At 29.8% G+C, this 23,920-nt stretch overlaps 1 protein-coding gene across 1 annotated transcript; it reads left to right on the top strand.

Annotated features, from left to right (window-relative positions):
• The first annotated feature begins 521 nt into the window (after positions 1-521).
• LOC130956100 (protein GLUTAMINE DUMPER 5-like) lies at positions 522-1,208 on the top strand. Its single transcript, XM_057883132.1, has one exon. The coding sequence runs from the start codon at positions 580-582 to the stop codon at positions 1,084-1,086; it is 507 nt and encodes a 168-aa protein (XP_057739115.1). The 5' UTR covers positions 522-579; the 3' UTR covers positions 1,087-1,208.
• The last annotated feature ends 22,712 nt before the right edge of the window (positions 1,209-23,920 follow it).

The raw sequence follows: 23,920 nt of genomic DNA, 5'->3' as shown, positions 1-23,920 counted from the left end.
GCTAAATAATTAATTTTTCACATAAGAATAAAAAAATTATAAAATACTAAATATGTATTTTTTATAATAATTAATTAATAACTGATTTTTTTCGTCTAATTATTTGTGATCAAATTGTGTTTGTCTACACTTACGGCGGCGAGGGGTGAGTGACCCAAGATTCCAAGTTACACAACAACTTACAACAAGAAAACAGGGTCAAGTCCGTGACCCATTTCACAAAGTAAAGAACCAACACATACAATCAGATTATATTAGTTATATTAGTCTAGGGGTTAGTTACTAATAAACTAAATGTTAAAGGTCTAAATTTCGTTTGTATGTATACAACAACAAATTAGATAATAATAAATTTTTAAATAAAATTTTGATTTATAACAAATTAATCTTTAAGTTGTTCAAATAAACGATACCATTTGGCTGACCAAAAAAAAAAAAAAAAAAAAAAAAAAAAAAAAAACAACACACTACAGTAATGTGTCTTCCCATTCTTGTTCATTATAAATACTCCCTTAGCTTTCAGCCTCTCACATTCCTACCTTCCCTCCCTACTACTTCTAACTTGTAATAAACAGCAACATGAGATCGATTTCCTCCACAGCACCAACTACTACACCATCTTCGTCGTCGTTGTCGTCCACGTCCACATGGCACTCGCCGGTTCCTTACCTGTTCGGAGGGCTAGCGGCCATGCTGGGCCTCATAGCCTTCGCCCTCTTCATCCTGGCCTGCTCTTTCTGGAAGCTAACTGCCATTCAATCCAACGACCACGAAGAAGAAGAACAAGAAAGGTCCATGGAGAGGAACCTGGCGACAAAAGAAGCTGATGAAGGAACCAACAAGGAGCAAGTGAAGCCTTACGAAGACAAGATTCTTGTGATTATGGCCGGACACGATAAGCCTACTTTCTTGGCCACCCCTACCTCCGCCAAATGCTCCTCTTCTCCCAACCAAGGGCCCGCTACTAATAACAATTCTGCTAAACACATTCTCAATGAAGATAAAACCCACAAAGAAATAATGGACAATAATAATGTTGAACATCAACAGCACCGGCCACAGACACAACAGAGCCAGTTGGAATAATAATATAGCTTCTTTTCATTTTTTATTTCTTTTTCGATGCCTTCTTTGATTCGGAATTGTAAATTAGTCAATTTCAAAAGCTGAAATGAATTAGATTTGAGAGGTTTTCTCTTTTCATCTAATGACAGCTACAACGATTTTGCATAATATGTATCACACTTTGGAAGTTTATCTACGTATTACATTCAAATGTGTTTTACCTCCATTGCGCTGTTCTCGTTACAAGATCAATTTTATTTCAATTTGCCATCAGTTTATTAAGTTATTATAATCTTAGATTTGAGGACAGAATTTTCTTGTAAAAATTCTATTATATTTTAAAATTAACAACTAAAATGAGTTATTATGTATTTTTATAAATATATATTATTTAATTTATTTTGAAAAATTTTAGAGTGTCCAACAACTTTATTAAATTCTGATTAGTATGTAACCAGCAAAAAAAAAGTGAATAATTCTATACTATTAAATAAAATCTCACACCATTAAAAATATTATTGATAACTACTTGATGATTATAAATCACAAAAATTACTGATCTCTATCACTTCTTATTTATTTTTAATATATATTTTATATTTTTATATATATTTTATATTAATTAATAATTAATTCTAATAACTGATTTTATTTCATGAATATAAAATATTTTAATTTATTGCAAAAGATTTAGATTAAAAGTTTTCATATGTTTCGTGATTCTCAATGTAATAATTTTAGGTAAGTTTTATTGTGTTTCTGTTGTAGTGTTTAAATTGTTTAATTTATTTTTTAAAATAAAAAATAAAATATTTAAAATAAAAAATAAATTATATAAAATTTATTAAAAATTATTTATTTTTTTAGTAATTTAAGTATAATATAATAGACACTATAATATTTATTTAAATTTTATTTATTTTAATATATTATCATTAATCATGAAATATATAAAAAAGTAATATTTTTACTAAAAACATTAACTCTTTGCTATTACCGATATCTTTGTAATGTGTTATGGTGGCACGAGTATCGGTGTGTCAGCGAATATGAGCATGAGATGATAAGGATGAATGACACGTGTTATTTGGTTATTGGACATGGTTGTGTGCTTAGCAAGCAAAAGCATTAAGCAACGAGTTGTCCGTGCTACGCGGCTACGCATCGCTGCCTCCCTCATTAATAATTTGAGAGTTCAAAGAATATCAGAATTTATTGTCATTGTTCAATATTTTTAGTTATTAATTTAATTTTTTATTTTAATAATTTAATAATATATTTTTAATTTATAATTTTAAATATTAATAATTAATTATTGACTAAAAATAATAATTTTACCAATTCTCTGACATTTATTATCATTTAATACTCTCAATTCAATTTGATTTTCTCTGCTAACCGACACCAAATCTACCTACTCATCACTGATGACTCATCCATCATATTTTAGTCAAATTAAGCATTCCATATTAGGGTGTTCTCTATTTTAAAAGGTGGATTTTATGGTATTTTTTATTATTGTGTCTAAATTATTTAATTTATTTTTATAGATAAAAAATAAAATATATAAAATAAAAATAAAATAATTAAAGTTTATTAAATATTATTTTTTTATCTTTTTTAGTAAGTTAGGCACCATAACTTAAGCATTATAATATTTACCATTTTAAAATAAGTGTTTCTTCATTCTTTTAGTACTTAAATATATTAATTTTTTAATAAACTTAAAAATACAAAACAGTCTTATTTTTAAAATGAAAAAATATTATATAATTTTGTTTAGCACAAAAGACCAACCAAAGTGTCCTGAAGTAAATGAATTTTTAGTATAGTCATTTTAACTTTATTATTATTATTATTATTATTATTATTATTATTATTATTATTATTATACTGCAAGCTATTACACTTTTTCTTCTGCCCACTAATTACATATTCCTCCACATTCTTAAAAGATCATAGTAAAAAATAGACTCAATTCAATTTCGGTCAATTTTCATAAAAAAATGTTTTGGTTTTTAATATTATTATTTTGATATAATATAAACTATTTGTTAAAACAAATCCATAAAATAATATAAAATTAATTTTGTAAAAAATTTATTTATAATTTATAAGCATTTTAAATTCATAAACTTTTTTCAGTAATAAGATCAATTATCACTACTAATACTATTATTTTTCACATTTTTATCATTAAACTTCTACTTTTACTATTTTTATTATATAATCATATTTTATTATCATTATTGTCTCATTTAACACTATAAACAACACTACCAACACTATCAATATTATCATTTCTTTTTTTCATTTCTTTTACGATGATATTTTTCTTTTTAAAAAGATCTTCATAGTACAGTTACTTTTCTTTTCTTATAACTATTTTTGTTAATGGTCCTTTTTCACTTAACCATTACCGATAAAAGAAATTTAAAAAATAACTATATTAATAGTTTATAAGGGGCTTAAACCCCATTCCATATTATAAAAAAACTTTTGCTTCTCCCAAAACAATTTCTATTATAATTTGATGATTTTTTAACCAAGAATTCGTATTGTCTTAAATTAATAATGTTAGAAAATTAAAATATTTATTTTAATAAAAAATTATGTTATCTTTTGTAAGAATGACCAAATACCAAGTTAAGTCTCTCGACTCTAAATCTCTTGTTATACTTAAATCAGGCTTAAAGTTTCGGTCAATTATAAAGAAAAGTTATGAAGAATTACTTGAGATTAATCTTTTTCTATTTTTGAGGGACCTGATTTAAAGTAATCTTGTACATTTAATAAAGGTACAATAATACATTCATAAGCATGTGAACAGTAAACTATGTGCAATCAGCTAATACCCTGTTTTATGCTGGGCAGACTCCCCAAATCTAAGGCCTCGGCTGCTAGTTGGCAGACTTCCAAATCAGTCAAAGTTGTAACTGTTTTGAGCTCATATAAAATATATTTATTCCTATAAGGCCCAATTCACTGGAATTTTTCAAATTTTGTATTTCAGCATCACTGAGTCAGCCTTTTAGCACATCGCCGTGTAGCCCAAACTGAGAAAATCCTTTCAATCTAAAGAATTACATGGTAAACCACATAGATTATCCCCTCCCCAAAAAAATAAAAAATGAAAAAAAAAACAATATAGATTATTATCTTCAAAAGATATCCTCAACCATGCCCCAAAAAAAAAAGATATCCTCAACAATAAAAAATAATGAATAATGATTGGAAGTATTAATTAAATTTTATATTATTTAAATAAATAAAAATTAAAATGTACATATTATCTTTGAAAATATTAAAAAGTAATTTTTTATTTAGAAATTAAAAAATGAATAAAAGTTTCAATTATTTTAAAAATTTTCTGCATACTAAAAATTAATTAATATATATTTACATATACATAATAATTTATATTTTTAATTAAATAATTAACTATTAAAATAATCTAAGATACATGAAAAATTAAAGTTATTTATAGTAATATAATAAATATTTAAAAAATACTAAATACTTATTCTTATATGCAATAACTATTGCAATCATTTTTTAAAAATAATTTTATCAAATAATCCACAAGTATTATTAATTGAGTAAATTCTTATAGTGGTCTCTAAAATTTACGCCATTACTCAATTTAATCATCCAAATTTCAATTTTACTATAGTGGTCCATCATCTGATTGAGCTCCAAGCAATATAATGGTCCCTGAATCTCTTTCCGATTATGAGTTATCAATCACAGTGATAATGTAACACTTCGTTGCTATGCTGGATGCTGTAATTTTAAAATTTGAACCTAATTTAGTCCCTCTTCTTTGTATAATCCTAATTTATTCCCTCCTCCTCCTTCAAACTTTATCTTCATCTGCAGCTACTTGATTATATTATTATGGATTTTTCTTTTGCAGGTTCTTCTTGAGGGTCCCTTGATTATGAGGTTATTGGAGGCAGTGTTGTGTTCAAATTAAGGGGAGAATTTGCTTGAGATGGAACCAAAGAAGCAGTCACTAGCTGGTCTTTTTATGAGTTTTCCATCCCCTATTAAGATTTTTGTTATTTTTAAGTTTTTGACTTTTACCTCCATCTGTAACAGATCATAGTAGTTCAAGGAAGAAGCAATAGAAGCTAACTCAGCAGTAGCTTAATCAAGTTGAAAAAATTAGTTAGATCATTGTACAACTAGTATAGAGTTAGTTAGCATGTAACTTAATTAGTTTAGCTAGTTAACTGTACCTTAGGTGAGAATATATATATAGTGTATATAAAGTTTGTAGGTGTATGGTGTGGAATTTATAACCCACAAATTAATCGGCAAGTGCACCAGGTCGTACCAAGTAGTACCTCAAGTGAATGAGGGTCGATCTCACGAGGATTGATAGACTAAGTAACAATGGTTAAGTGATTTACTTAGTTAGACAAACAAAAAATGGTATTTGAAGGTTCAAAAACATTAACAGTAAATTCAGAATATTAGAAAGCAGCAGTAAATGAGTTGTGAATAATATATGGAGAAACAGTTAAGGCTTTAGAGATATCTATCTTCCGGATTGACTTTTCATACTAACTATTTTAATCATGCAAGATTTAATTCATAGAAAATTATATGTGACTAAACCCTAATTCCTTAGACCTTTTTAGTCTACTCTAAAATTCATCAATCGCCAATTCCTTGGTCACTTAATTCCAATTAGAAGTTCAATTTTAGTTTATATGCCCAAATATAAGAGGATTATATGTTACATATCCCGTTAAGTCCAGATAATTAGAAATTTAGGAGAATATGTTTTCAAGCTGTTGTTCAAGTAAAGAGCTTTTTCATATTATACAAGAACTCAATTAGAATAAGGTTCATACTTTCGTTCCACCCAAATTCATAAGATAAAGAACGAAAACAATTCTTGAAATATAAATCAGTACATAAATTAAAATAGAAAAATAATATTATCAATCCATACAATAGACAGAGCTCCTAACCTTAACAATGGAGGTTTAGCTGCTCATGGTTCAAAGAGAAAACTAGGATTCAGAAAAACTGTAAATTGTGGAATGAGGTCCAAGAGCCGAGTCTGAAGGGTTGATTCTTTTCCCTTTTATATCTAATTCTAATTAATGTAAATTATAATTTCTAAAACTAAATAATATATTTTCCTATTTTAAAATAAAATAAAAATTCAATCAAAATTAATAAGCTTCATGCGCAGCCTTGTATGAGTGTCTAGGGACCACTTGGGTTTTTAGGATCCACGCTGAACTTGGAAATTCTCAAGTTCAGCATTGCTTCATCCACGCTGAACTTGAGAATTTCCAAGTTCAGCGTGGAGGAGGCAGTGGCTTTTTCGTTGGTTTTCCTTTGAGTCCACGCTAAATTTGGAGATCCTCAAGTTCAGCGTGGAGGAAGCCGAATCAAATGAAAGAAAATGGTATACTATTATATCTCGTTGAAAAGCTCTAGAAGTTAGCTTTCCAATGCCTTTGAAATTACGTCAACTGGACCTCTGTAGCTCAGGTTATTTCTGTTTGAGTGCAAGGAGGTCGGGGTTGACAACATAATTCGCTTTCTTCCCTTTCTGCTACAAAACTCCGTCAAATCCATCCGAATACTGCCTGAAATAAATAGAATTGCACACAACTCAAAGTAGCATCCATAGTGACTAAAAGATATTTAAATCTTGATTAAACTCAACAATTTGAATCCAAATTTACTAGGAAAAGATAAAGAAGATGCTCACGCATCAGTGTAATTTTAAATATTGAGACTCATTCTTCTCACTCTTTCATTTTTTAAATATCACTAATCTCTGAACTGTCTTCCCTTTTCCACTCTCACTTCACAAGGTTTGCACCGAACCAGAGTTTTCACATGGTGCAGTGAGTGTGGACGTGTGAATATCGAGCTCTAAGAGGTTATGTTCTTCGTGATCTTTGTGACAGGTGACTCTTAGTGTGGAGGTTCGCTAACAGCAACCATGACATGTGATGAGTTAGATCTAGATTAAAATCAAGGTTTTTCAGCGAACAATTATCAGACCTTTGGTTGATTGATGAACTATTTCTCAACGATTCAAACACATGCTTCTCGATCCAATGTGAGTCTTATGCAAGATACAATGAGTTCGTATTTTTTTAATTTAAGTGAGCATCCAGGTATTTCTTTAACAACTACTTCTCTGAACACTAAGAACTATTATGTTTGGGACAGATTGATATAGATTTTTATCAAAACAAAAAAAAACAAGATTATGTTATTGATGGAAATCTGTGAAAATCATATCAAACGGATCCAACACTTTAGGCTTGGGATACTTTTATATTGTCTTGGCTTTATGCCTCTATGAGTGCTGAAATATTGCCCAGTGTATGATGTAATGATATGTATGAGCTTTGGGAGAAACTTAACCATCGCTTTATCAGGGAGATATATTTGGGATTGCAGAATTGCATGAGGATTTGTTTACTATGAGATAAGGAAAGTTTTCAATTACTGACTATTTCACCAAATTCAAAGGCATTTTCGAAGAATTGGATGAGTTTATGCCAATTCCAAGTTGTACATGTGTGAGTGTGAATGAATGTAAGTGTGGCTTTAGAATGATGAAGAAGTACATTTGAAAGACATGGATTTTAATTGCTAAGAGGTCTTAGTCACTAGTATTCTATTGTCCGGTCCCAGATTATGTTGATAAAGTCTCTCTCTACCATTAGCGCTGCTTACTCTTTGCTTCTACAACAAGAGCTACAGTTTATGAACACTGACAGTGATCTTGGAGCTTTAATTAATGCTGCCAACACTGAAACGCAGCATCCAAGGAAAACAAGTTACAATAGAGGGAGAGGAAGAACGCGTGATGGAAGGTCAAAAAAAGGATATAGGGGCAGAGGACTTCTAAAAACTTGCTCACACTATGACAAATATGGTCACACCCTAGATACATGCTATCAAAGGCAAGGTTATCCTCCGCACCTACAAAGAAAATTTGAGGCAAATAATGCTAATATCAACAACATTGTCACCATCAATTAAGTTCCTGAAGAGAATGGTGAACTCAGCAAAGTTATCAAGTCCAATGGAGAGAGCGACATCAGTATTGATGGATTATTTTCAGATAGACAAAAAGAAGCATTAATAATTTGACTCCAACCATACTTATACCTTTCACAGGTATATATCACATCCTTTCTCTAACCAAACATGATTTAAAAATTCATGTTCTGCAAATGTTTACTCATTCTTACATGATAGTGTGCTTGCTCCGATCCAAACCTAGTTGACAGACTAATTTTATACGATTCTGCTAGGTAGACAACAGAGAATCTAAACAATGACGGGTTGAAGATTTGGCCCAATAAAGTTAAAAAAATACTCCACTCAAATTATCCAACCAAAAAATCACATTCAGTAATTCAAAAATTTAATCATCCGCACACCTAATAAATTGAACATCCAACATATTTTAATTGTATCTAGCTAAACCCATTCCAATTAAATAACCATCCACATAAGAATTAAAATAATCATCCGCATACATACTAAAATTACCATCCGACTAAGAATTAAAATAATCATCCGCATGCCTACTAAAATAATCCAAGGAGACAGCGTACCAGATAATAAATGATGAGCTCATGCTGGACGAAAATCCCAAGCTGAATCTGGCATTGTTTGTGACGACGTGGATAGAACCTAAGTGTGACAAGCTCATAATAGCCGCTATTAACAAGAACCACGTTGACATGAATAAGGGGGTGACCGGTGCAAAAATGGCGCCACTAACTGGGTTGGAAGAGAACTTGGTGTGGCGGTGAGTGGGGCGACAACGTCAACAGTTTTGTGGCAACGACGATGAGCATTACGGGAGAGATTGACGCCGGTGAGAGAGTACAAAATGGCATCACTAACAGGGTTGGAAGAGAACCTAGTGCGGCGGTATCAAGAGCTTTGCAGCGACGATGATGACAGTTACGGGAGTGATCGATGCTGTTGAGGGGGTAGTGGGGGTACAAAACGTATAATATGTGAATGTGTAACCGTACGTAATGGTTTAGGTGCTAATCCTAATTTTTTCAAATTTTAAAATATGATATTAATTATTTAATTAATTAAAAATATGAATTTTAATTTCAAATTTACCTTTCTCTTTTAAACCGTTGTTCACTATATATACTGTTTTTCTATACTTTTCCAATTTTATATCATAAGACTTTCTTTAAGAACATTTTTAGTTTGGAAAATTGATAGTCCCACAACTGAAATATATAGTTGAATTTTGTCTTTTTTGGTTTCTACTGATTTTGATGATTAAATGTTTACAAACAACCTTAAAACTACAAGTGTTTTTTGAACACACAAGATTGCATACTTCTCTATGGTAGTGTTTGAAAGCAATGGTCGAAATTGAGATTGAGAGATTGAAACTCGTTGTTGTATTTGGTTGTTAGAGACTGAAACTAAAATTTTAGTTTTCGAACATAAAATTTCAGTCGCTTTAACACCTTCAAAAAGTGGAGACATAGAGGACTAAAATTTCTAGAAACAGAGACTGAAATTTTAATAACATTTATTCCAAAAATACTCTCATCCAACTTTTCAAATTCCAAATCTAACCCTGTATTTTATTTTCCTTCTAAACCATACTTCCCTCTCCTGTAACTTCATTTCCACCCCCACGTTCTTTTGCCTTGCTTTGTGCATATTATAAAAATTCAGGTGTTAGCAAAACGTGAACAAAAATTCAGACCAAAGTGAAAGAAATCCGAAAGGTGTTTTATTGTGAACTCTTCAAGCAATACGAATTGGTAATGAAATTAGAAGCACACTTGAGCTCTTACAATCACAATCACATAAAGGTAATCAATTTACTTAATACTAACTTGGTTCCCAAATTGGCTCTATTTTATTTTATTTTTTCTAATGCAAATTCCTTGTGTGACTCCAATGCTTCAAACAAATGAAAGAAATGCATGGTAGTAACCGAGATGATAGCCAAAAGCGTGAATAACAATGTCAAGAGAAAGAGATGGCTAACTGAAAGTAAAATACCCACACTTTATTGATCCTAGAATCACTCACTCACATAAGTAACACTACCATATATTTAATCTCTCAAAATCACCAACACTCAGAACAAAAAAACACTTCTTATAATCATGTTTTTTTTCATTTCAAAGAGCACACCTATAGTACATGAGTTTGAGCCTATTTATAGGCAACTACTTAATCAAAATAATATTTCTTAATTGCTATGAATCAAAGGTAGTGACAATAAATTAATTATAGTGCATGCTAATGAATATTGTGGAGTCTTCTATGTTGAATTCAACTTGTACAAGTTGATAGTACAAGAAGTTTGTAAAATCTTAGTGATGAACCATAAACTTATAACCACTTTGAATTCAAAGTGAATTCTGCCTTTGACTTTCTAAACTTTTGTTACTTGCATACCACTTAATTTAATTTTCTAACACTAACTTTGCTCAAATGTATTACTCTTATACCTTTTCTACCTTTGCTATTGTGCTCAGAGAAGAGGGTTGAGGAGGATTGAGGAGGTGACATAGTGTAATAAAAGATGAAATTTGAGGAAGGAAGATGGAAAAGGAGAAAAAGAAAAAGGAAAACAAATTATTTATGTAATTTTATTTGTTTCAGTTGCTATATTTATCTTAAAATCAAATAGGATATTGAAATTTAACTCAATTTTGTATACTTTATACTAAATATAATATACAGATTTAATTAGTCTTTATTTCTTAATTTTTGCTTCTCAATTTCTGTCTTTCAATCTCAGTTTTTTTTAAATACAGCTTATTTGAAGAACATCCATTGAAGACCATTGACATAATAAAGCATGTGTTGTTTAAGATAAATGAAGTCTTGCTTGGTGTCCGAATAATCTATTGACATAAGATTGCAATGTTAAAGCACTACAACATTTTCAGGTTGAGGCAACATTTAAAAAGTGTTGCCTAAAGGCTGACAAAAAGTTGCTTTTGATCAATGGCAACACTTTTGGGCCTAAGGCAACGTTTTTTGTCGGCGTTGCATATGCAGCCGTTGCCTTAGATCAAGGCAACACTTTTTTGTTTCAAAAGCAACGCTTTTGAGAGCAACACTTGGTAAGTGTTGCCTTTGGTTGAAAAACAACAACACTTCAAAGGTGTGTTTGAGACAACACTTTTGCAGTGTTGTCTCTTCTCTCGTATTTTGGTCACTACTAAAAAGTGTTGCCTATTTGCAATAAAATGCAACTCTTTTACGTATTGCTTATAAGTTGGAATTTGCAATCCTTTGAAGTGTTGTCTATTTGCAATAAAATGCAACTCTTTTACGTGTTGCTTATAAGTTGGAATTTGCAATCCTTTGAAGTGTTGCCTATTAGTTTTGAATATGCAACCCTTTAAAATATTGCCTTTTCTTCTGGATATGCAACCTATACAAGTGTTGCTTTTTATTTTGGATATGCAACCATACAAGTGTTGTCTAATATTCAAAATATGCAACTAATAAAAGGGTTGCCTTTTTGATAAAAATAAAAATTATTTTTGTAATAAAAATATAAAAAAATAAAATTTACAATAAAATTTTTTGTTCATACATGTGTAATTATTTTAATTAATAAATAAATTTGTGCACAATAAAAAATAATTATAAAAGAGAAAAAATAACTAAAAATAAAATTCTAATTAAAATAGATATTAAAAAGTTCAATTAGTATTTCTAATACATGTTCATCAATAATTCTCAACAAAATAATAAAATTCTTGTCTAACAATAATTGTCATAACAAAATAGTAATTAATATTTATCAAAATAATGTCAATCTATTTGCATATTTTATATCTATGCTTGACTTTGTTGGAACAATCTGATAGTGTGTGGATCCAAAATCAGTGCCAAATGAAAGCTTTTCGGTAACATCAGAGTAATGGTATGATGAACTCAAAATCCTCTTGCCTCCACTGAGTCCAATAACTGCTGCATTTAAATGAATTGGGGTTTAGTTAAAATTGCATTTAAAAAAGAAATTGAAACATAAAAGGTGCAATAACGGAAAATGATGCATGGTATGTGTTTGATGAAGTACCTGAGTAAACTGAGAAAGAGAAATGCAATTCAGATAACGATGATTGCTCCAAAAAGGTATTAGCTTAGTAGTTCTTATTTAGAATCATAGAATCAGAAGGAACAAGCTCACAGGAAGAGACTTCACTCACATAACTGTTTGGTGTGGAAGGAAATAACGTTACTACTATATTAGATTTTTCTCTTTTATTTTTTAATGATTATTCTTTTATTATCACTATCGTATAAAATTAATTAATTTATGTTTGAGAGAAAGCAACAGAGAAATAAATGACTGAAACATAAATTTGAAGGGGGAAAAATGAAAAGATAAAGATATGAAACAACTCCCTTGACAATTTCTGTCATTCCTGCGAATGAAACAGCAGTTACTAGAGTTTGTTGCAGTGACAACACGCATCACTCCCCAACATAGCCACATTATTTCAGCAATGAGGAAAAAATTTTCTTCCTCACAGTAGCACAACGCTACAAAAATAAGTAATTAAAAAGGAAAAAGAAAAAAAGATGATTGATTAAAAATAGCAAGAGTGTATTGCAGAAGTCACCATGAAGTAAGATGGCAGAAGACAGAGAAAGCAAAGGCCAAAAATGTTGATAGTCCATTCCCAATAAATGATAAATCACAAAAATTACTGCAAATTTTTTTGTTATACCTGGTCATCACTTTGGATCATGAGTTGATGAGGAAGGACGATCGTTGCCATTCGAACATTGCTTACTATTTATATCATGTGTTGATTCCTTGGCTCGTAATAAAGATAGTGCTTCATCAATATTTGTGCCAAGAGAACTCTGTTGCAAGAGAAGCTTCACAAGATCCTCCAAACTTTGGACTCTATCTTTTGTCTCATGAAGTTCAATTTTCATTGAACTTATAGTCTCTGCATGTTGTTGCTTAATTTTAGCAATCTCCCGTTCTTTCTGCAGAGATGTTTTTGTGATTGTCCTCCCATAACATCAAACTCTTCCTGGTTGTTCTTTGCCAAATACTGCAGTAAATGCTTTTTCGGGAGTGTCTCCAGCTTCTTGGTGGCTCTTAAGTTTATCCTATTAAAAGAAAACATAACAATTTTAGCTTGTTCCACTCATTGATTCTCATGCTTCTTTCCAAAACAGCCTAAAAGTAAAGGTGTTATGTCATGGCTATTTCCTCAGTTCAAGAAGAAGCATAGCAAGAATGTGATGATGAGTTTCCCAAACAAAACTGAATCTGAGAAAGTTTCTCAAGTTCTTAAGGACATGTGAATAGTTTCAATTGAGACACTCAAGAGGGAGTTAATGGAAGCAAATGAGAGTAGGGATGCAGCATTAATGGGAGTTTCTGAGATGAGAACTTCATTGGGGGAACTTTTAATACTTTTAATAATGATATAATGAACATATTAAAAGTTAAAACTTAGATTTTATGTCCTTTTCACAAAAATTGTATTCACTTAATAATATGTATTTTAGAAACACACATTTTATTCAAGTTGATGGCTGAGAGCTCTGTTTACCAGTCATGTCCATATCAGCTACCCATTAAATATAAATAGATGATAGAAATTAAAGGATGATTTGATTAATTTCAAACCTAAAAAAGCAAGCTGTCTTAAATTAATGCCTACCAAATCCCAAACTTTAAAAGGACACGGGACACTATTGTGAGTTTGTGACAAGTCACTGTTATTTTAATTAGAATTAAGAGGTAATATATCATTTAACATTTGTATCTTTGACTTCTCGCCTGCTATATCTAAATAAATTAAAGCATAAGCAATTCACATGTATATTTTAATTATGGACCCCACAAAACATGATCATGTATGTTTTAAATCTACTTAATTAGTTATTTATAAATTATATTAGCTTTCAAGAAGAATCCTCCTCTAGGAGAAATTGACTTTGAAGGCTCTAAAATCAAGATATATACATATTACATACTATAACAATACTTTTTAAGTTTTATACAGGACAATCTGACTTAAAATAATACTGTAAATTAAGACAATTTTATTTTAGATCAATTTGTAAATTAAGGCAGTTCTACTTCAACTTATTATGACTTACAATAACAGCTTGTGTTCCTGAATCAAGCTCTTTTCCTTTTCGTCCAGTTCGAGTTGCAACAAACACATCAACCTGTGATGGGTCTTCTTTGTTCTCATTCATTTCACGCTACAAGTAAGGGAAAGAGTATTAAAAATGGCCAAAAATAATATTTATCTAGTTTTAAGATGGTCATTATATAACAAGAAAAAACTTATAAAAAATCAAAATTATTACCATTTCATTACGCACTCAATTATATCATTTATTCTGCCATAGTAGGAAACTTTTGCACGAATTGGATTTGGATCCTTTGCACTTGCAAAGCTCGTAGTCAACGCAACTAAAGTTACACCACTATTTTGCGTCTTGCGTCTTGCCTCACGTTGCCTAGTATGAAATCTATACCCATTGATAAAATACCCCGAATATCTTTTTGCAATCTTGTTGGGCCCTCTAGAAAGCTCCTTAATCCAATCTGGAACATTCTGACGCATTGCACGTGCTTTAAACCATGAGGGAAAGTTCATACTATGGTTCTTAGCTTTCACCCAACTTGTTCCTTGTTGATCAGCCTCATGCTCTCTAAATCTAAAATTAGGATTTTCGTAAGTAAAACCTAGAGATAATTCCATGATTCATAATTAAAAAAATTAAAAGAAATGGACAGTTCAATAATATGTTTGGTAAGTAGGATTTACCTAACATAGTCTTCAATTTTTCCACAGTTCAATAATATATAGCTATGGGCTTGGTTTCGAGACTTGTCGTCAAGAGAAAGCATGAAGTATTCTTGTTTCATGCACATCCATGGTGGCAAGTTATAAGTCATTAAAATAACCGGCCATGTGCTATGAGATATACTCATGGTTCGAAACGGATTGAATCCATCGCTCGCCAAACCAAGTCTCAAGTTACGAGGTTTCTTGGCGAATTCTGAATGTCGGTTATCAAAATCTTTCCATGATTGACCATCGGCAGGATGCTTTAGCTTTCCATCCTTTTTACGCTCTTCCTGATGCCAACTCATATTCTTAGCGGTCTTTGAGCACATGAATAGCCTTTGAAGCCTAGGAATTAGTATAAGATAGAAATATCTTACGAGGTCATGCCGCAATAATTTGCACTTAGTGTTCAGCTGCGTGCAGTAGCTTCATACTTAGCAGGTTGGGATCCGTCAATAATGAGCAAATTGACAAAAGAACCTGAAATAGAACAAGACTAAAAACTTTATGTTTTCCAACATTCAAAACAGGATCAGCATAAATGAGGTATTTTCATTCACATAGGATTCTATTTAGAAAGTTTAAAAAAGAACAGATCCAGTTCTTATTAAGTATCTGCAAACCACATAGTGAATTATTAAGTTGGAACTAAAACTATAACTCAAGTCAGGATTAATGGATGTCTATTTTAAGTGCAGTATTATTTAATGAAAATTGTCTCCAAGTATGATCAGTACTAACATCTAGATGCATTAAGGAGATCAAATAAAAAATAAGATGAAATGAGAAAAAAAGAAACTTAAAAAATAAATATTTTCTAATTATTTTTAAAAAAATATTAATTTTCTTTTTTTTCTAATAAAGAACACAGACCACAATTCTTTTTTTCTTTTTTAGTTTCTTTCTTGACGAGACCTGTAAAATAATGAGTTATATGTGGCGTTGAAAGAAGCCATCCAAAGAAGCCTAGTTAGTTGGATTTTATTATGCGCAAATATAACAGGACTAAGAATATTAGTTTAGTGGACTACTCTGCATAAATGAACTAATCACTATTAATCTATTCTCAATTTGTCATCACTACTATACTAACATTATGAATAGGATGTCAATTTCAATAATGTAATTTCTAGAAACAACCACAGTAGCTAGCTGCCCCACCCAATGACCCAGTCCTCATAATTGGTCCTCCTTATATATGTTTATACTTAAAAGTGGTAATTCACTAATTCCATTTCATTCCCCAGGAAAAGCATCAAAGAAGGAATATGTTCACTCTCTTTTAAGCCATGGTTTTGAGCCTTAGAGTTTTACTTATAAGAAGGAGAGACCAGAGTTTAAGTTTAAGTTCCCAGTTCCCACACCACTTAGTTCTCATAGTTCATGGCACAGGTTTCTCAATATGTTACATACTTACATGTATCATTACCAAGCCTTGATCTCTTCAGCTAAATGGTTCCCCAGATCTGAAGCTTTTGACACACCTCATTGTATCCATCCAACTGGGATATGAACCCAGAAATAAATGTAAATCTACGGCACAAACACAGAAAATGAAGGGTTTATATATGTTTGGGGCTAGTATTAGTTGTTCTTTATGTCACTTTTGACTTCTTAATACACATATTGTAATATATCTTTTATTGTAAAAGCATGAGTAATCCATTTGTATATATTAGTTATGCTTCTGAATTTTGATAGCTCAACATTTATAGTTAAACTTATTGATTCTGCTATCGCTACTTCTCATTTACGCTGTTAGTACACTAGTTACTTAGATTAGAGAAGGTGAATCATGAGAAGTGAGTATGATTTTCTCATTCATTACTGAAATGGAGGGTGGTTATATACATGTTGCTTACTTGATAACAGATTTCCTACTACTGATTATTACTGACTTCTAAGTAACTCGCTGCCAACTGTCTAATTAACTAACCGATATTTTCTTGGCTTCTAATGGCATCGATGAAGACGCTTTTTATACGAAGTTTTCTTGCTTTCTTACACAACTCTTAATAGTAGTAATAGGGGGAAAATATATCTTAAGATTATTATATTTATAATATTACAACCATATGATCCAAAAATCAGCCGTAAATCAAGTCACTTGTATAAGAAAGTAGTAGTCTTATGTTCAAATCTATAATCAAACTTTACAAGTTATTATAATCAAATATGATTCATGTTTATAACAAATTTCATAAATAATATAACCAAAGTGCAAAAAATCGAAGTATCTACATAGAATGTTTTATTTTCCTTAACGCTAACTACAAATTATAATCAGTCTCATATAGTTATTGATTAACACATTCATTTACTCAAAAACACACATGAAAATAGTAAAATACTATATCGATTATCATTTCCAGTAATAACCAATTCACCTTTTTGTCTTTTTCACACAAGTCAACAAAGCAAAGCCTTATGCTGATAGAAGTTACACAAGCAGCTTCCACTCACTTTCCTGTTTTCACACACACACACTTTTTAGTGTTTGTTAATAATCTTGTATTAACAGAACACTGCTTGAATTGAAGCAGCATTGCATCAATCCTATATTTAAATTTGTCGAAAAGATAACTTTGAAAGCTAATAATATTTTCACTTCTTCTTTTCCAATTTTATTCAGTTTTTGAAGAAGATGAAGTATACAAATATGAGTTTGGTCAAGAACTGAAGTGATCTCATTTTTCTGGGTCTGGAAACTTGAAATATCAGTGCTTAAAAGCTGTGGAAGCCTTAGCAATGCACAAATTTAGTCCATGTCAATCTGCATCTGGTGTTATATAAATTTGAGTTTGATGTAACCATTTATGAAATGATTTAGATTTATAAAATATTAAACTGTTTGTATGTTAATATTCTAAAAAAAGATATGGAACTAAAAAACCTTTTTATCTTCTTTTTTTTATTGTGTTCCTTATGACAGATTTTATTTTCTAGAAGCAAAAGAGACTATTAGAATTTAGACGCATTGTCATTGGTGGTAGCTAGGAACTAGGATCTAACATTTGTTACATAATCAATTTACACTATCAAAAAATAACAAAATCCTAACTCAAAATAAGCTAACTAAGATCAACTCTGGCTAATAGCTAAGCATTTTACATTTTCTAGCAATACAAGTAAAATCACCAGTTAAAAGCTAAAGGACTCAAAGTGCAGATTTTCAGCCAAATTAAATGAGCAAACAGCCGCTACCTCCTGCCTCATTTCCTTGGGTCCAGAAACAAGAACTCTCACAATAATAAAAAACCAAAATAAAATGGTACTGCACAAAGCTATGTATGTAAAAATAAGTTTAAGTTCAACCAGAAGATTTAAAATACACATGCAGTTCCATTAAACGCACACAGTGACAGTAGAGTTGCTTCAACACTAATGCACACATACAACAACAAATTTCATATAACCAAAAATTAGGATTCAAAACACAAAAATAGAAAAGAAAAACAGAGATAAAATCATGAGTACCTATAAAACAATGATCAGCGGTGATGAACCCTAGCAGAAGAACACTGGCAAATTGGAAGAGATCATAGATGAACGGCAAGCAAAACCTAAAGACTTTATAGATCTGGTTACAAAATACACAAATATACACAAATATGAACGGCAAGCTCGAAACAGCAACATTATTACCAAAAACCCTATAATAGCAACATCAACATTATTAAAATTAGGATTCAAAATGAAAAAGAAAAAGGAATATGCAGAATCATAGGTACCCGGTGATGAACAAGCGAGCAGAAATGATGGAAGCTCGAACTGCTAGCGGAGACAATCGAAGATCAAACGCGAACAAAGTGGATTGAATCTCGATTGCGAGCAGAGAAGATTGAATCTCGAACTACAAGCAGAGAGAATCAAAGCTCAAACGCGTGTCAAGACCTCCATTGCCATCCTCGAAGAGAAGAAGACGAAGAAGAAGAAGATTTAGTAGCACGTCAATGTCTGAGGAAGATGAAGATGAGGATGAATTAGCAAAGAAGAGCGCACGTCAATGTCTCCTCTATTGCCATCATCGAAGAGAGGAAGATGAAGATGATTTTGTGCTTGTTAGGGTTGGGGTTTTGTCTCAGACTTTCTTTCAGTAAAAGGAGAAGAAGATGATGAATTGAAGGCCCGTGGAGGAAAGGGGTTTTGTTTTTCTTTTTTTTAGTTAAAGTGGGAAAAATATTTTGTTAAAATATTTGGAGAGAAGCTTATAATTTAAAAAAAAATATTAATTTATTTTAGACAACATTTATAAGTTGATGTTTATTAAAAATTTTAAAGCAACTTTTATAAAATGTAATATATGAATATAATAAATGTTGTCTATTTAATTTATTAAAGCAACATTTTTGTTATGTTTTTTAATTAACTAAAAAATAACATTTATAACATGTTGATTTAAAAGAGTTGCAATAGTCTTATTTTTTTACAACAAATATTAAGAGTTGCTTTTTATTATTTTAGACAACATTTTTTAAGTATTGTTTCGAATATATGTTGCCATAGATTAAAATTGTTGTAGTGAAGGTATATATATGGCTAAATATTATATATTAAAATGAGTTTTTTATTATTGCTTTTCTTTATTTCAATATGATAGAAGATAAACAAATATTAAATAACATTGCATTGACATTAGTCTCTATTAATAAACTTTTTATTTATTTATTAATACTTTATATATTAAAAAATGAATTATTTTTGAATACATTATTCTATTTCAATAACCGTAAATAAAGACAGAGTTTTAATATAAAAAAAATGAATTAGGATTATATATAAGAAAAGGAATTAAATTGGATCGAGATTTTAATTTGGCCACATCAATTAGTCGTTACAATATTTAGTGTGGCAATCGTTGTTATATCATCGCTGTAATTATTGACTCATTTTTGAAAAGGGGTTCAGAGATCACTATAATATCTGAAGCTCGATTTGAGATACTACTATAGTAAAATTAGAATCTGAAAGACCAAATTAAATAATGGTGTGAATCTAAAATCCACTATAAAAATTTACTCATCATCAATTACTTATTTGTCATGAAGTTAAGTTTGTCAAACTAAATGCAAAAAACAAGAATGTGCGTTATAATTCTACAAGAGTAGTGTTAGAATACCAGTATAATTTATTATTTTTGGCTAATAATTAGCCAAAAAAATTATAAATATTAGTTAAAAGTATGATATTAAATTACTAAACTAAAAATACTAAATTGCTAGTTAAAAATATTGACCAATATAAAATAAAATTATTAACCCTCAAAATTTTTTCATTCTACCATTCTCAAAATACATTATGGGTGTATAGAACTTAATTTTGAGATATTACTTAATGAAATAAATGCTAACTGCTAAGTAATTTACGCCAATCAAATATTGTGGCATATAGCACCATAAATTGAGTTTTTCTACATATTTAAATTTTTTTGGTAATCAAGTCCAACTAAGTTGGTTCAAACTCAACAAAAATTAGTTTTATTAGTGAGAGCATGAACACATACTCTAACTATTTTAACGTTCGTCCTCCTCCTCTTCCTCCTTCTTCGCGTTCCTCCTCCTTCTTCTTCACATTCCTTCTTCTTCTTCGCATGTTTCCTCCTCTTCGTTGTTCTTTCATTGCTGCTGTTGTTGCTGCATTTTTTCTTTTTTCTTCTCTTCTTATTAGTGATTTTGCAGCATTATGTGTTTCTCCCTCTTCTCTGTTTGATTTTTTCTTGTTTTTATTATTGTTAAGAAAGTAGAACAAGAAAAAAATAAACAAGAAAGAGAAGATAAACAAGAAAAGAAGAAGAAAATGATGATGATATAAAAATTGAGAAGTTTTAAATTATGCAGAATTTATCAAGAAATAACACCGAAATTTATTAACCATTATACAAGAGTTTCTCAATTTTGACACCAAAATTTTTTAACCATGACACAAGTTCTTATTAAGAGGGAGAAACAAGAATTATGAGCATATTTATGACTTTTCTATATTTAAATTTACATAACTATAAGAAAAAGCAGTATTTGTAACAAAATTTTATTACAAAAAATCTAAATTTTGAAACTGAAAGGAATTTGTGACAAAAAAAGGTTGTTGCAGTATATCTCGTTACAAAAAATTTTTGTAACAAAAAATAAAACTGTTACAATACAAAGTAATATTTTGTAACAAATTTTTTTAATACAAAAACTAAATTTATTACAAAAGTGATAATAATTTTTTACCTTTAAAATTTTTTTGGTAACAATATATTTTTTCTATCAAAAAATTTTGTTACAAAATATAACTTGATTTTGTAACATTTTTTTCTTTAGTTACAAAAACACAACATTTATTTTGTAACAATTTTTTAATACAAATTATATACATAATTTATCAAATTAGTTTTTTATTAACTGATGTATTAATTAATTTATTGAGTAAGTTAACATTTCATAATATGTAATAACATAAATAATTCAGACATGCTTCATTTAACTAAGATTGTTTTAAGAGAAAATAACATTAGTGTCTACATTATATCGATTAGTTTCACAAGTTATATTTCTTCTACAAGTTTAACCAAAAGTTAAAAGTCTAATATAGATTAGTGTCTTTATGAATCAAAATATTCTTGAGTCCTTTAGGTAGCATGTTTTCACCATTTTAACACTCTTGTAAATGACAAAAATAAAACAAAAATTAAAAACAAGATATAACACTAATTACAATTTTTTTTCATTCACTTTCATTCAAAATTTTTAGAAAAATTTTGGCAGAACCTCTCCTAAAACTTGGATATTTTCACTATCTACAATTCCATAAAAAATAACCAATTTATCACTTATTTCTCAGCCAATACACAACCAAATTTATGAAACTAAATAATAATAGGACATTTACCATTTCTCAACCATGACACAACTAAAATATAATAAATAGATCCATATACAATTAAACTAGACTAATACAAACTATCCTAGCATTTGTCATTTCTCAATTTGTCATTTCATTTTGCTTATCTAAGACCAGACAGTTAATCAACATTCAACAAAAGAAAATAATTTTTAGAAGGAAACAAATCATTCAATATACAAAATATATGTTATGCGGTGTGGCTCTATACAATATACATCTCCTGTCTTAATTGTTATAGTCTAACAGTTCTTAATTACTTGTCGACCATGGAAATAGTCATACATAATCTCTCTACTTACTTCGTACTTTATATCTTATTGTAAAGATCTTTATGTAATGTTCCAAAATAAGTGACTGTCCATGCTATAATCATATGATTCAAGTTATAATACAAAGAGAGCCATACTGAGTGATTCTTGAATATTCTCGAAGGTGTACACCAAACACTCTTGTATTGCAAACTCATTCAAACAGAACTTCTTTTATTTATTGCAATGACAATTGAACTGGTAGGAGATGATGGTAGACTATGCTGTTCACCAGCATTTACTGAAGGCCTCGGAGGCTTACTTAGAGTTCTTATGGCAACAACATACTCATGTTGTAATACCATGTAAAAGGAAACAACAGCTCAGAAATCATATCTATATGTCAGAAAGAGATGAAGTTCATGACTTTACCTTTCGTATCAGGATCATACGAAAAAAGAACAATTCTCCCAAAGGTAAAGTCGCCAAAAAAGAAATTATTGTGCAAATGACCTATTAAAGGTTTGAAATTTAGTTGAACAATGGGCAATATATGCCTTTAATATTTTAGTAATTTACATCTTTTTGTAGTAAAAAAAAGTATAAGAAAGGTATTCTTTGTTAAAAAAATTTAAGTTACGGACAGTTAACTTAACCACTCAACTAGTTAAACATGTTGACAACTAATGAGTGATTAAAAGGAACGTTGAACAATTTCCACCAAAAAGCATGTGGTGATAAATATTCAACAGACTTTGAAAGAACAACATAACAAATTATTTGAGATTAACTAATAGTACTTCTAAAATGTAAAAATATAATAATTTTTGCACATTGAAAAAAGTGTTTGAGATATACAATGAATAATATCAAATATGCTATTCCAGTAAGAATTTTTGCCTCAGCATTGCACAAAATACAAAACAAAGCTTCCTGTTCTCTAGATTGTTACCGTAGATTATTATCTTCATTACTATGACAATATTCTCTAACAATGCTTAATAAAAAAACAAAGTAAGTTGATCAGTTAATTAAATAAAAATAATAAAATAATAAATTGGATTAGTATTCTAGTTTGTACCATCCAAACAATTCAATTGTTAAGGTACTTTCTTTATTGCAATGGTTGAATTTTTTGTGAAAACACTAACTCTGCACAGGTGATACTTCCATCGAAGAGAAGCAAATGAAAGGCTTTCATAAAAATTCTCGTAAAATCGAGAATGAAGTTTTCATTCTGTACATGTCAAATCATGAATTAGTAACTGCATTCAATCTTCAAAAAATCTCAATTATTTCGAATTTTCTCTTTTTTTTTGGAATGGAATATTTACAGAATCCCCAGAGAGAGAATACTGGAATCTTTTTTTGATTTAATGTATTCAATTATAGAAGAAACATCCAATTTTGGAGCACCAACTTGAATTATGCTGACCAGATGTTCCTTCACCCTTTAATCCTGTCTTGTCAATTTCTATGATATATACCATAATACATTATAAAATTGTCTTATGTCTCAATATCAACAAATACAACCTATCCACTTTCAAAGGGCTCTATCTAAACTAAATTTTAAGGCGGTTCTCTATAACTCCCCAATACAAACTATCCTAATTCAATGTATTGTAGAAACTATAAAATTAATAATAAAATTAAACTAATAGTTCTATGTTAATAAGGATAATGTAATTTTCACAATAATACCCTCAATTCACAAACACAAAAATATAAGAAAAAGAAACAGAATCAAAATCATAGAACATAAAAGCAAAAAAAGAATCAAAATAATGGAACAAAGAAACAAGAAAACATAATCAAAATCAACTTTTCAAAAAATCAAAAATCAGATTATCAAACAAATTACTTAATAATATT

Source organism: Arachis stenosperma, chromosome 10 (assembly GCF_014773155.1).
Source record: "Arachis stenosperma cultivar V10309 chromosome 10, arast.V10309.gnm1.PFL2, whole genome shotgun sequence".
NCBI classification, from domain to species: domain Eukaryota; kingdom Viridiplantae; phylum Streptophyta; class Magnoliopsida; order Fabales; family Fabaceae; genus Arachis; species Arachis stenosperma.
This window is presented reverse-complemented; position numbering and strand designations above follow the sequence as displayed.